Here is a 14,446-nt window from a genome sequence, read left to right on the forward strand (position 1 = left end):
AATTGAGCCCTGAGAAGCCCCCCAAAAAAAGCCTCTCCCACGCAGATTGGCTGCGCGACTGGCGGAGGTAGGCGGAGTTAAACCGAGCGCAACTCTGCGGCTCCGGCCATGGAGAAGCAGCTGCGCCCAGGGGTTGGAGTTGGGGTGGTGATCAGGAGCCCCGGACACCCTGGGTGCGTCCTAGTAGGCAAGCGGAGAAGTGTCGTCGGAAAGGGCTTCTTCCAGCTTCCCGGAGGGCACTTAGAGTTTGGGTGAGCTGGAGGCGTACCTCAGGAGAGTGTCGCACGGCCGATTTCTCCTGTGCACGTGGAGCTGGCGGAGGGGCTTTTGGCGGGTCCTGCCGTGGGATGAAGTGGGCGTTTGTCATACTCGGCTACTTTTAAGATGTTTGGACCCCAATTTCCGGAATCCCACAGTCAACATTGCGGGAATGGAAGTCCACACATTTACAGCTGTAGTCTTTGAAAAACACCGGGTTAAATAGATGGGGTGCCTTCTGAATGAATGAGTGGTTTTAATTTTAAAAAGGTGTAGGCTTCATACACCCTGAGGAAGGAAGGAAGGAAGGAAGGAAGGAGAACAAGAGAATTAGTAAGTAAGGAGTCAGTCGTTCTTGATATCGGTAGCAGAATAATAGTTGGACTGAAGCTGGGGGGTCTTCTAGCCCAACCCCCTGCTCAAGTTAGAAATAGTTTTAATTATGTGGAGTTATTTTTTTTAAGCTTTTATTGATGGTAAAGTTCTAGGTTTTGATTGCAAATGAGGACGAATGGTAACAGATTTGCTCTTCTGTTTTGTAGCCCAAATCTGATATTACTGGTTAATAACTATTAAAATGTGGGATTTTGCTACTGGCCTTATTGCAGCAGAGAATTGAGAGAAAAGGAAGGAAAGGCTTTGGTCCTAATAATGGGATGTTAGAGATTGCTTAACTTTCTAGTGGCAGTCATAGTAAGCAATAACAGAGTTGAAAGGGACATTGGAGATCTTCTAGTCCAACCCCCTGCTCAAGGAGGAGACCCTATATCATTCTGGAAAAATGTCTATCCAATCCTTTCTTAAAAACCTCCAGAGATGGAGCATTCACAGAAGGCAAGCTGTTCCAACGATTAATTATTCTCCTTGAAAATTTCTTTTTAGTTCTATATTAGATCTCTCTTCGATAAAATTTCCATCCCTTACTTCTTGTCCTGTCCTCTGGTGCTTTGGCTCACCCTCTCCTCTCTGTGGCAGCCCCTCAAATATTGGAAGACTGCTATCAAGCCACCCTAGTCCTTCTCTGCATTAGGCCAGACATACCCAGCTGCTGCAACCATTCCTTGTGTTTCATCCTACAGTCCCCTTATTATTTTTGTTGCTCTTCTCTGCACACCTTCATCTTTTTTCGTATTGTGGTGATCAAAACTGGATGCAGTATTCCAAGTGTGGTTTTACTAATGTAGTATAAAGCGGTATCATCACTTCATGTGATCTTGATACCATCCCTTGGTTGATGCAGTTTAGGACTGTATTGGCTTTATTCAGCAATTGCAGCACCCTTCTGGCTCATACTTAAGTGTTTATCTACTAGGATATCTAGATCCCCCTCAAAATTACTGCTGTTAAACCAGGTACCATTTGTTCTATACATATGCATTTGGTTTTTCTTGGCTAAATGTAAACCCTTATTTTTCTTATCACCAAATTACATTGTGTTGTATAAGCCCCAGTGTACATTCTATCAAGACCCTTCTGGACAAACCTGGGCATTCCACTGTCCGTGGCTGTCTTTATCCAATCCATGATGGCAGGGGGCGCTGCAGCAGCCCCATTGGTTCAGCTCTCCACAACAGTCTCGGTTTTGCATGTGTCCCCTTGGGAAAAGTAATTGCCTCCCCTGTTCTAAAGTGTTGGCTACTCTCTCCCACTTGGTGTTATCTGCAAATTTGATGAGTTCCCCTTCTAGCCCCTCATCTAAACACTTATGAAGACATTGAAGAGTACTGGGCCTAAGACAGAACTTTGGGTTAGCCCACTGTATACTTCTCCTCATGTACCTGTAGTTTCATGTTGAGAGTTGGTCAGCCAGCTACGAATCAATCTGGTGATAATGTCTACCCAAAGAAGTAGGTTGTTATCTACTTTGTTAAAATACTGAAGTCCAATGTCCACAGCATTTCGCTGGTCCACTAATTTAGTCACTTTGTCAAATAATGCAATAAGGTTTGTCTGGCATTCACAGATCTGTTGATTGATTATCTTTTCCAGGATCTTCCCAAGTATTGATGTCAGGCTGATTGTTCTGTAGTTTCTTGGATCCATTTCCCCACCCCACCCCTTTTTTTTTTTGAAGATGAGAACCATATCAGTTCTTTTCTGGTCCTTTAGTAATTCCCTGGTAGTCCAGGATCTTTGAAAGTAGGGTTCACTAGTTCTGAAATCACATCTGTGGCCTCCTTCAGAACTCTGGAATGTGTCGTATTTTTCAGACCATAAGACGCGGTCCGTCGGTCTGTCCCCCCCAAAAAAGTGGGTAGAAATGTCTGTGTTTCTTATAGAGCAAATATGGGCCTGCTTTTGGCCTCACAAACCCTCCGTGCCTCCCCAGCATCCAGAAGCGCTCTGCAGGCAAAAAATGGACCAGTTTATGGTCTCTGGAGGCCTCCACGGGTCCTGTTTTTGCCCTCCTTGGCATCCAGAAGCAAATTGGCCAGCAGAGAGCTTCTGGATGCCAGGAAAGGCAAAAAACAGGACCTGTGGAGGGCTCCACGGGTCCTGTTTGGGCCCATTTTTGGCCTTCAGAGTGCTTCTGGGGGCTGGGGAGGCTGAAAACGGGACACAGAGAAGCCAAAAGCTTTTTTTTTCTTGTTTTCCTTCTCTAAACCTAGGTTTGTCTTATGGTCCGGTGCTGCTTATAGTCTGAAAAATACAGTAATTTATCTGGTCCAGGTGATTTGAACTCGTCTAGAATAGATAGTAGTCTTACCATTTTCTTGCTTATTTTGACTTGCATTCCTACTCTGTCTCCTACAGTATTGCCTTTGGTAGGTTGAAATATTTTTTTCTTTTTATGTAAAGATCAATGTAAAGAATGAATTCATCAGCTCTGCTTTCTTCACTGCTGCCTGTCACTTCTTTGCCATCTTCTCCCATTAATGAATTCCTTGACTTTTTTCTTATTTTTTTACATATTGAAAGAAACTTTATTTTTCACATTTGTTGCAAGTCTTAGTTCTTACTTCTGAGCCCTAGCTTTTCTGATGTCATCTGCAGATTCATGCTATATGCTGGTATTCTGTTTTAGTTATGTATCCCTCTTTCCACTTTTTATTCTTGTCGTTTTTGTCTTTCAGTTGATCAGAGTTTTTTAATGCAACTATGCTGGCTTTGTTTGTGGTCAGGACAGATTTTAATGCCTTTTCAGAAGGCCAGGAAAGTGGGGGCCTGAGTAAGAAAATATTCCACAGGGTGGGGCAACACCAGAGAAGTTTCTCTTCCTTGACCCTGCCAGGAGAACTGATAGTCTGCAACATACCTTCCCTTACCTGATCATGTGGGATGGGCTGATGGAATAGGACAAAATGTTTGCATAGGTAGCTGGCCTCATGCCATGTAGGGCTTTATAAGTCCTTTGAATCAAATTGGCACCAAATGCAGCTTGCAAAGCAGAGGTGTTACATGCACCCTTTGGACACCTAAAATTGCCCATGCAGCTGCATTTTGTACCACCTGAATCTTCTAGATACCTTTCAAAGATAGACCTATGTTGTGCATGTTGCAATAGTCCAAATTCGAATGAAATAGGGTGTCAATGACCAAGCAGAGAACCCCCACATACAGGAAAGCGCATAACTGGCATATAGATTGAAACTGGGCAAAGACCTCCCTAAGCACCTGCTCTGGCCACCAGGTTATGTGGGGCAGTGCAACCCCATATAAGACTAAAGATGAAAATAAGAAAAACAATCTGAAGCTACTGAAACACCAAAGATTTCCCATTATCTCAACATACAAAAAGGCCTTACATCAGTAAACAAATATTAATTATGCTACATCACAGAAAATGAATTAATTAAAATAAAGTATCCCTTCTTTATAAGCAAAACAATTTCTTTGAGAATAAGGGCAAATAAAGCTGATAAAAATATTCAGGCACCTTGTTCAGAGTAGATGCCTGCTAGTTGTCATATAAACTGGATTGTTGTGATGTTTCAAACAGATAGGACCACTTTTGCTTTCTGGCTGACTCATATTTCCTTCACTTTTCCTCTGTGCAGTGAAAGTTTGGTAGAATGTGCAAAGAGAGAAACTTTAGAAGAAGCTGCTTTGCATCTAACAAATGTGCGGTTTGCTTCAGTTGTAAATGCTGCCAGTTTAAAGGACAATTACCATTATGTCACCATCCTAATGCAAGGAGACATTGATATGAATCACGAATCTGAACCAAAGAATCTGGAACCTGATAAAAATGAAAGTAAGTTTTTTTAAAACTCTGTATCCATATTGTCTGCATATATGTACAATGTGAGTATGGTTTCCTGCTTTTTGTTTGTTTATTGTTTGAACATTTGTGCGTGTATCAAAGTGCAAATCATATCCCTTATTTGTTGATATTGTATCTAGGCAAGGCTTTGGCTGCAAGCTTCTCTAATTTATCTTGAACTAACTTCCAGAATCTAGGGTACTGAAAATGTGTCCCAGTATTATTTTTTGAGTTGTCTACTCAATATTTGTTTTAAACTTCTGGAACGAAGTATCATGTCAAGTTGTAAGACTCCAAAATAATTAGGCAGGTTGCAACTCAGATATTATACTAAAATGTAATAATAAAACAGGAATGCTTGGAACTAGTTTCATGCAGAACAGTTTGTTTCCATCTGCTTTTTCTGGAGATATCTTGGTAATAACTACCATATGAAACAAAATGCTGGATGAACATGGCCCTTGACCTAATATCTTCAGGGCTACTATATTAAACAGGGCTGGGCTTGTGCTTATGTATGTTATTGAAGCAATGATTAACCATTCAAACAGTTTGAAATCAGGGCATACATCATTTTTGCCAGGATAGATTTGGTGATAGTTAGAGATTGGCATTTAATTTGCTGCCACCTGCATGCAATTGGTCTTCTCTTGAAAGGTACCTATGTTTTAGATATATGAACGTTTTTTTTCTTTGTAATGTTTTAATTTTTATGCTTTTAATTTTCTTTAAAATTGAACTTTATATGCACCACTTGCAACTGTCCCAGCCGTATGGAGCATTGTAAAATGATGAAATTGTTTTGCATTTCTGGGTTAAAAAATGTCTTTGCATCACATTCATAACATAACACTGTGGGAATTTTAGGCATTTACTACTTTCCAGGGACTTTCTTCCTTTATATAAACTCCCATTTCCCAATCTGACACTACATAATCCTAGAAATCATTGACAGATTAATTTTCTTCTTATGCTGAAATGTTGTTCTTTTTCTTTTTGTAGGTTGGGAATGGGTAAAATGGGATGAGTTTCCACCAGCCAATAAACTCTTCTGGCCCCTACGCTGCTTAAGAGAACAAAATTATAATCCTTTCAAAGAAGAATTAAACCACCTGATTGGGTATACTGGAAATTTCTAAAAATTATATTTTCTGGATTTAAAACAATTTATCAATAGGCCCCTACGAAGAGACTTTTGTTATCAGTGCCAAGTTGTACATTTGCTCTAAACACTTGGAACCAACCTCTGTCAATACTGCATGAATGGCAATAATCATATTCCCTCCAAAAGCTGTAGTTTGGCACAGTTTCACATATTTTTCTTTACAACATATTTAATACAGTGATGTATCCTAATATATAGAGCTTAATGCGTACTTGTGATACTGATAGTCTTATTACTGGTCAAAGTAGCTGCAATAATACATCCTATATTTTGTCACTTTGCTCTGTGAGAAAAGATGATTGTATAGTAAAAGTATTATAGTTGCCCCTATAAATGATATGATCTAATCACAAAAGGTCCATATTTTAAACTGTCTTAATTCTTAAACTGTCTTAATTCTAATCCATTTTGCTCTGTGACTTAGGAGTACCACCATTGGAAAAAAAGAAAAATTACTACCAGTGTGCAAGCCTTTTTTCATCATGAAAACCTGTGAAACGTTTCCAATAATGGGAAAAAAAACCTTAACATGTTTTTATGCAACCCATATTGTGTTTAGTTTTCCATTAGTTATTTTTGCATGATAATGCTGAACCAAAATGTGTTCAGCCATATTAGTTCAATATATTGTGTGGATTTTGCCTATGGTTAACTGAGTTAACCAGGAACTATGGAAATCTATTTCATGTCAACTGAGCCTTTAATTTTTTTCAAGAAAATTATTTTTAAACAAAAAATTGGGGATATTTTGATTTGGGAATATTTTAATTAGAAAGAAAAAGGTAGCACAGGACAGATCCAAGAGAAAAATGCTGTTTGTTTTTGTTCTTTAAAAACTGACTGCTGTTTTAAAACTGACGTGAACAGTATTTTAGCAGGGGATCTCAGCAGATAAGATAAACAGCAAAGAATAAAAAAATCCATCCTGGTAACCTGGAACAGTCAGGAATATGTGCCCAAGTATAACAAACAGGCAGGCTGAGTTCACAGAGTATATCAATTTAATTTTGGCTTAATATAATTTGCCAATTCTGATTTAATCAATAAATTAGTTTTTAAGAAAAAGGTTTCCAGGATGTTTGAATCCATTCCTATTACTCAGGTTTCTTAAAATTTACCTCTTCATGTAGTTCGTTGGGAAGGCCAAGTCCCGAGTGCTCCTACTGAAAAGCTAGCCCTTTTTTCATTATACTATACTTTCTCTCTATGGCTGTCTTTAGCTTCTATCACTGATGTTTTCCTTTGCCCTGCCTGGCTTCTGATGATCCAACACCATTTCTCTCTCCCTTTCCCCTTGACCTCCTTGCCTTCCCCTTCACTGTCATCTTGGATTCATTGTCTCTGTCCTCCAAGATCTAGAACCAAGGCCACCTCCTGAATACTCTCTGGTTGCCAGACTTAGGACATGTTTAATGGGCCTAGCTTACTGTTAAAAATTCAGGTTGTCTGCACTTAGCAGTCACAATTGGGACCAGCAGCTCCATGATTCAGAGAGACATTACATGACCTTATGACCTCACTTCCCTGAAGTTCATTAAACAAGACATGATGTGACCACAATACATTCAGTATTTTTTAGTAAAAACTTACTATTTTATATGCAAAAGCTCTTATTTGCTACATACATAACCTGATTGTGAATGAATTCTACCAGCAAAATTCATACAAAACTATTTTACACCCTCATGACAAAAAGTCTAGGAAGTAGGAGTGCTGGTAGAGTATTACAAATGCACATGCAGAGTAGCAGCCTGGGGAAGTCTCATCTAAATATTTTCTGATTTTATGCAATTGGAAAGATTATTGGATCTAAAGATCGGTTAGCAGACTTTTACTCATAGACTACTTCTTCAATGGCATTGAAGAATGGAATTTTCTCCCACATCTCTGATGCTTGAAGATCTATTTTGAAAGACTGGAAGACTTACTATAAAAATGTACAGTATTAAGGAATTGGTGACAGTTGCTCCATGCAATTCTTTGGTGTTTATAGAAATGTTACTCTACTCACAAGCAACAGCTAACTTGCAATTTCATAGATATTTATTTTGTGCAAAAACATTTTTATGAGTAAACACATACCAAAATAAATTATGTCAGAGCATAACATATTTCCAGTGGCTACCTCCACCCTATTTCAACAATTATCTGACATTCTGGGATAAAGTCGTATCATCAAATACAAGAGAAAGATTCTCATGAATTGTTAAGTTTCCTCCTTGGTACCGCAGCCTCCATCTGGAATGCAGAATGTATATGCAGATACAATCAAGTGATTCAGATGCAGGCCCTAATCGGAGTCACTACTGCTACTCGAGGAATCTGTTGACATAACCTCTACATCATCCTCATTCTCCTTATTATGTCCAGGAGGTTCTAACATAAAGTCATTGCTATGATTAGGAGGAAGCATGTTCATTGATATGTCACTTGATTGCCATGGATATTGTGGTGCAAGTACATCTAAAGAAAAAAGAAATGTACAATATACAATTACTCCATGCACATTTATTTTTTTAATAATAAAATGACAACCAGAAATTTACAGTATAAAATTGCACATCAATTTTACAAAAAGTAAACTTGTCACACAATTCCCACTGATTTCAGAAGAACATAACTCATTTTCCCATTAAATCCTCTGATGCTAAGAGTGCCTTGTACAGGTAGTCCTCAACTTACAACCATTCATTTGAAGTTACAACAGCACTGAAAACAGTGAGTTGTGACTATTTTCCAAGCCACCTATCCACCCTTTTGTTATTTTTGTCTAATTTATTTCTCAGGCTATTACAAACTACCAGAATCTTGTCTTCTTTAGAAATTCATGTGCTTAATTCTTCTTAGCATTAGTAAAGCTTAATTTATTTCCATTTAAAAAAATCACAGGATTAAATTCATCCCTCAGAAGTCGTCTTTCGTCTAAAATTAGCAGTATGTACAATTTCACCAGAAAAGCATCTTACAGAAAAAGAAGGCAACCTTATTCCCTTCATAGGTTTCAACTTCAGTGGTAAGGTGATGCTGATATTTCAAAACCCCAAGTCCTACTGGTGCAGTGGTTAGAATGAAGACAAATTCTGTCCACAGCCTGGAATTTAATCCTGATCGAGTGGGAGGTTGATTCAGTCTTTCCGAGGTTGGTAAAATGATTGAAGGGAACAATATGCTGACATTATAAACCACCCAGAGAATGCTCTAAAGCACTATGGGGCACTATATAACTCAAAATGCTGCTAAGTGCTAAAACAGCTGAAGACATCCTGATCTTATGTCCCTCTACTACATTTCATAGTATCACTTGTTTTTCCATTACAGACTAGCTATTTTTTAAAATAATTCTTTTACTCGAGCCTGTGCAAATACTTTACACAGTTTCACTACAGTGATAAGTAAATGCTTTTAATATTTTCATTTTTAATCTCTTTGAATATACTTCAATCTACTTTTATTTTAAATAAATTCTTAAATAGTTTATTTCAAGGGACTTTTTGTTTTCCTAATGTCATTAACTTCTGAGATTTACAACATTTGTCATGCCTAAGGTTCCACATTGCATATCCCATACATATCTATGCAAATTATGCATACGAACACACTTGACAACAGACTCATTTCTCTTAAATCTTTATTACCTGGCAATCTGCCGGCTGCAAGTGCATCTCCTGGTAAGTGTCCATTAACTCCATTTGCTGAAGGATTGTTCATCTGACCCAAAAGACCACTCCTCATCTCCAAATCAGTTGGATATGGTCTTCGAGGATCCCCTTAAAAATAATGATTTTGTTTGCAATTCCAAATAAGCAAATATAAATCAAATATATAATAGTGGTTTTTCTTTTATTGTGATTATTTTTTACTATTGCTTTTATTTACCTTTACTTGTTTTAACCTTCTGTAAACCTGAAGTCATTCATGAATGGCCTTCTTTAGAAATAGCATGGACAAATAACTTATTTTCCTTGTCATACTCTTCATTAAAAAAATCTTAGATAAGTTAACAGCTGATCACTTGGTAGCACAGAGCGTGCATTCAGTAGTCAGAATTCAAGTGTCAAAAGAAGAAAGATGTAGCACTCAAAGAGTATTGACAACTCCTTAAAGTAGCTGCACCTTTTCTCGGGCTGCCTCTGCAACTATAGCTTAATTCTAAAAGGCAGATTCAAGGAGTTGCATGTTACATGTTAAGGAATTGCGTGTGCTCCAAAGCATCTTTCATCTTAATAATCCCAAACACTGGATAAACCTCCCATGATAGAAATTATATATTTTCATTACAACTGTCTTATCAAATTTACCAAGTAGTAGTATACATGAACATATTTGCAGTTACCAAAGAATATCTAAAATACCTACTATCAGTAAAAATAAGATGATATAGACATATTTATTATTTACCTGGCACCCAAGTTAGAGGAGCACAAACAGCATTGCTGGCACTAATTCTATGAGCATATTTAATTATTTCTTCGGAAGAAATAGCTCCTGTAAGAAATGTAGATACAATGAATGCATGCAGCCATCCATTCTGTAACGTAAAATTCACTAGTAGTCCTTTCAAGTAAAAAAATGTAGAAGCACTAACATTATACAAGGATCATTTCCTTTTGTTTTCCCCAGCCCTTTCTTTTGGGGCAGTTCTATTTGCATTTCAATCTCTCTTCTATAATGGAAATGTATCTTGTAAGGTGCTACATTTTCATATGGTAGATGGTTCTCTTTGAAATCCCCAAATTAAAATAATTCCTGTATTTTCAAATTAAATTCTTGTACAAAAATCATGCAGTAAAAGCCAAACATTCAGAACATTCCTCCCTGATGATTCACGAATAAATTACAGACAACAAAGACATTCCAGTAGTTTTTTTACTTTCTGTTCTGCTCTATAATTCTACATAGTTAAATTACAATTCCCTGTTGCTCTAATGTAAAGAATGCTGGGAGTTGCAATTTTCAAATATCTAAAGGCCGTTGTTTCCCCTTCTCATAATTATATCTAGCATCCTGTGAAGTACCAAAAACTTACAAAAGCTTGAGAAATTAAACCAGGAATATGTATGTTGTTCAAGTACTCCTTTTAATTTCACTTCATTCCTCTTCTAAATAATTGCTCTGGCAGGCAGCTATTGTTGGACTCAAAGATCTCATAGAAGATTGCAAGATTTTATTCAATTTGTTTTGGTCACAGCTGTATCAAGCTGCCAATGATGAAGTGAACAGGAATAAATGATATGTAATGCTACTGAATTGTCTTGTTTTTCAAATGTACCATGAACATTTAAAAATATATAATTATTGATGAAAATAAATTATGATTGAAACAAATGTTTATAAATTTCATGAGACATGCAATGTTCAACTTAGTCTGTTGTGATAACAGACTTCCTAAGAAATAATTAAAAACAACACTTACCTTTTCTTGCCTTTTCTATTGATTTCAGTTTTTCTTTTGCTTGATAAACAGCTGTAGCCTATAGGCAAAATACTATTTATTGTTATGCTGATTTATAAAAAGTGCATTCTTCCATAAATCCTCTTTACAGAAATTAAAATTAGTTTAGTATAGGAAATATGCAAGTTATCCTAATCAAAGGAAAAGTTTAAGAACAACAGCTTGGTTATTTAATAGGATCCCAAGAATGTTTCTACATTTCTTTGGGGCTGTATCTCTAACAAACAAACAAAAATCTTGCCTGTTTAAAATTGTATTAAACCATAGTTAAATAATGGGCTGTTAATTAAATGACAATTGGCTTCATACAAAATGCTAAAGCAAAAACTAAAATGACTGATTTTGTACAGCATGCTAGCCAAAATATGGTTTGTGTCCAAAGAATTGTACAATTCAACCTCTTGCTTAATTATAGTTCCACATACTGTATAAATTCAGGCAACAATTTGATAACTAGAGGTTTCAGGCTCAAGGAGCCATTATATCTTCTTTAATACATGTTTTAGGATTCATGTAAAATACTCATATGGTTACTGGCTAGCACATCCAAATATCAAGGAGAAAACCCTGCAGACAGCGCAGAGAAAGAAAACAGATTTCAAGAAATTAAAGACAACTTTGGCTTGCAGTAACATAGCAACCAAAGGAAAGGATTGAAGAAATTAAAAGTAAACTAGCCTAATTTGTATTAGTATATTTAATACTAATAAACTATACCAACTTTCTGTATGACTGATTTAATAGGCACAATCATCAAAAGATACAAAGCACTTCACTCACCAGAATATGCTCTGCTTCTTTCAGTTGTTTTTGAAGCTGCTGAATATCATTGTCTCTTTTCTCTACAACTTTTTCCAATACCTGCATTTCATGGTGGATTTTCCCTTGATCAAGAGCTAGTTTCATCAATTCTTGGAACTCTTTATCCCGCTGAATTAACAATTCCAGGATCTATGCAACAAATTATATGTTATAGAAAAAACATTTTGTCAATTTCAGGATTTCCAATAAAATCCAATCTTGTAATAGCTATTCTATTCCATTCTATTGTAATAGGTCTAGTTATAAATCTCAGGGCCTGGATAAAAGTAAAGTGTATGTAACAACATTACAGCAAAAGTAGAGAAACAGACATACTACTTTTCTTTTCAGGCTGGTCAACATGTAGATAATTAACAATATTTTTTTCTATAGTTTTATAAAAATTTTAACCTCTTTACCTGGCCCTCTTCCCCAGGTTGTGCTAGCTTCTGGTTTCTTGAAATTGCCAAAACTTCAATCAGTTCTCTAAAGCAAAACAATATAAGTGAGCAAAAAGGAGACAGTTTTAGTCTAGTACCCATTGCTCCACAGTAAGTAAATCAAGTCTTCCTTTCATCTTAAATTTCACTCCCCTGTTTCAGCTAATCAGGGTAAATCCAGTTAGATTTAATAGTTGAGGGAAATAATTGTTATAAAAATATGATTGATAAATAAATGCAGTTAGTAAAAAAATAAAACAATTTAAATGGTCTTATGGTAAAAAGATAGCAAATGGGGATGAGGATTCTAGTTTTAAAAATACAGTAGTTTGCAAAATTGAGCTAGAAAAGGCATGGTGTTTAAAGCTTACACCCTGTCTGTTATGGCACCAGCTCACCACTGTAGGTAATTTTTTTCCCCTACTCATCAATTGCTAATGACCATGGATTGTCAGGTGAAGTAGCATTTGCAATGTAAAGCAAATCTTTAAAATTCTGCTCTGAGTTGCATCAAAATAAATCTACATTCAATTCAGAAAAGTAATTTTTGCACCCCACAGACTTGAACATGTAAAATGTTTGAAGAACAATTTTCACACAAAAGCCAGATTCAACGTGAGCGCACTCCCCCCTCAACTGATGCTTCTCAAGTCTGCCAGCCCTCCGCAACCGTTTTGCAGGGAAATAGAAAACTCCACTTTATGGTTAAACCACTAGCTAGTTTGGGCTCCTGGCTAAGGCACCAGGTTAGAAAGCAAGCGAGTTGCAGTCATGCCTTTGCCACGAAAGCCAGCGGGGTGACTTTGGGCGAGTCACTCTCTTCTCAGCCCAACCCACCTCACAGGGTTGTCGTGGGGAAAATAGGAGGAAGGCACATCGGACGTGTTCGCCGCCTCGAGTTATTTGTAAAAGTAGTAAAAGGCGAAATATAAATAGTGCACTTCGTCAGATGAACTTAGAAATCAATAATTAGAAACTGGGTTACTTATTAACCGCCCAATAATATGTGCACGTCGAGACACCCCGAGTCCCATTTTAAGCCACCCCGTTTGGCTGAGGATAGGAGCCCGGGACACAAGAAGAACACGAGCCCCTCATTAAATTTCTGGTTCGGCTCTTCCAGGGCCAACGCGAAGTCCCGAAGCGGAGCGCGAAGGGCGGCCCCGGAGAGGTTCACGGGGCAACGGCCGGCAGCGCCCACCTGGCCAGCAGCTCCAGATCGTCCAAGGCAGCCAACAGCCTCTCCCGGGTGCTGCTCTGCTCCCCGCTCGCTCCGGCCGCCATCTCCGCCACTTCTGCTGGCCGGAAGGGGAAGCCGCGCGAAGAGACCGGGAGAAAAGTATTGCAGCCGGGTAGCGGCCCGCCAGCTGAGAGCGGCCCCTGGTGACCTCGGCGTAAAGGCCTGCGCAGAGAAAACGGAGAAAGAAATTCACGCGGCTTTATAAGGCTCAGTTCTGCTCCGGAGCCTCGCGTTATATATTCAATAAGGCGGCTTTCTTTCCCTACAAGGGCTCCTGCTGGGCAATCCAACTCCGTTTTAAAGGGGAGTGTCCAGCCCATGACGCCTGCGTTGTTGCATCTTTTCATAGGTTTCGGCGAAGGGGAGGCCTCTTTTTTTTTTCCTGCATGCTATTCGTTTGGGGGCGGGGGGGAGGGGCGTGCGTTTAAAAGGTTCCCAATAACATAAGCTAGAGGCCTTCAAACTTGGCAACTTTAAGACTTGTGGACTTCAACTCCCAGGATTCCTCAGCCAGCCATACTGGCTGGGGAATTCTGGGAGTTGAAGTCCACAAGTCTTAAAGTTGTCAAGTTTGGAGATCCCTGGCATAAGCAAAATGAAAGCTTTTTGAATAAAAGGCGAGGAAAAGGAAGTTTTCTTGGCAGCTGCTGTTACGTTGGGGAAGAAAAACGAGATCAGCAAGTGGAAGGACTCTGTCTACAGAGCCGATGGCCGTCACCGCTGAAAGGCCGGGTTCGGGATAGATGGGTCGTTATATGGAGAAAATCTGTCTGCGGTCTCTAGGAAACAACTCGACGTTACGTAGTCAAATCCCTAAAATACTTTAAAGGAGAGGGCGGAGCGATCAGGGCATCAAAGCACCAACTCGAGGGCTTTCAGGGTACCG

At 38.5% G+C, this 14,446-nt stretch overlaps 2 protein-coding genes across 2 annotated transcripts; one reads left to right on the forward strand and one right to left on the reverse strand.

The window, feature by feature from the left end:
* The first annotated feature begins 59 nt into the window (after positions 1 to 59).
* NUDT15 (nudix hydrolase 15) lies at positions 60 to 6,174 on the forward strand. The gene is made up of 3 exons (XM_026707678.2): positions 60 to 251; positions 4,257 to 4,453; positions 5,465 to 6,174. The coding sequence occupies exons 1-3, from the start codon at positions 109 to 111 to the stop codon at positions 5,599 to 5,601; spliced, it is 477 nt and encodes a 158-aa protein (XP_026563463.1). The 5' UTR covers positions 60 to 108; the 3' UTR covers positions 5,602 to 6,174.
* Positions 6,175 to 7,652: 1,478 nt separating this feature from the next.
* On the reverse strand, positions 7,653 to 13,918 carry MED4 (mediator complex subunit 4). The gene is made up of 7 exons (XM_026707675.2): positions 13,522 to 13,918; positions 12,300 to 12,366; positions 11,860 to 12,030; positions 11,041 to 11,098; positions 10,026 to 10,112; positions 9,263 to 9,394; positions 7,653 to 8,090 (listed from the first exon to the last, which is right to left on the reverse strand). Exons 1-7 carry the CDS (start codon positions 13,905 to 13,907, stop codon positions 7,918 to 7,920), a joined length of 1,074 nt encoding a protein of 357 aa, XP_026563460.1. The 5' UTR covers positions 13,908 to 13,918; the 3' UTR covers positions 7,653 to 7,917.
* Positions 13,919 to 14,446: the final 528 nt, after the last annotated feature.

The sequence above is a fragment of the Pseudonaja textilis genome, chromosome 1, assembly GCF_049901715.1.
Source record: "Pseudonaja textilis isolate UNSWEBS1 chromosome 1, rPseTex1.2, whole genome shotgun sequence".
Classification (NCBI taxonomy): domain Eukaryota; kingdom Metazoa; phylum Chordata; class Lepidosauria; order Squamata; family Elapidae; genus Pseudonaja; species Pseudonaja textilis.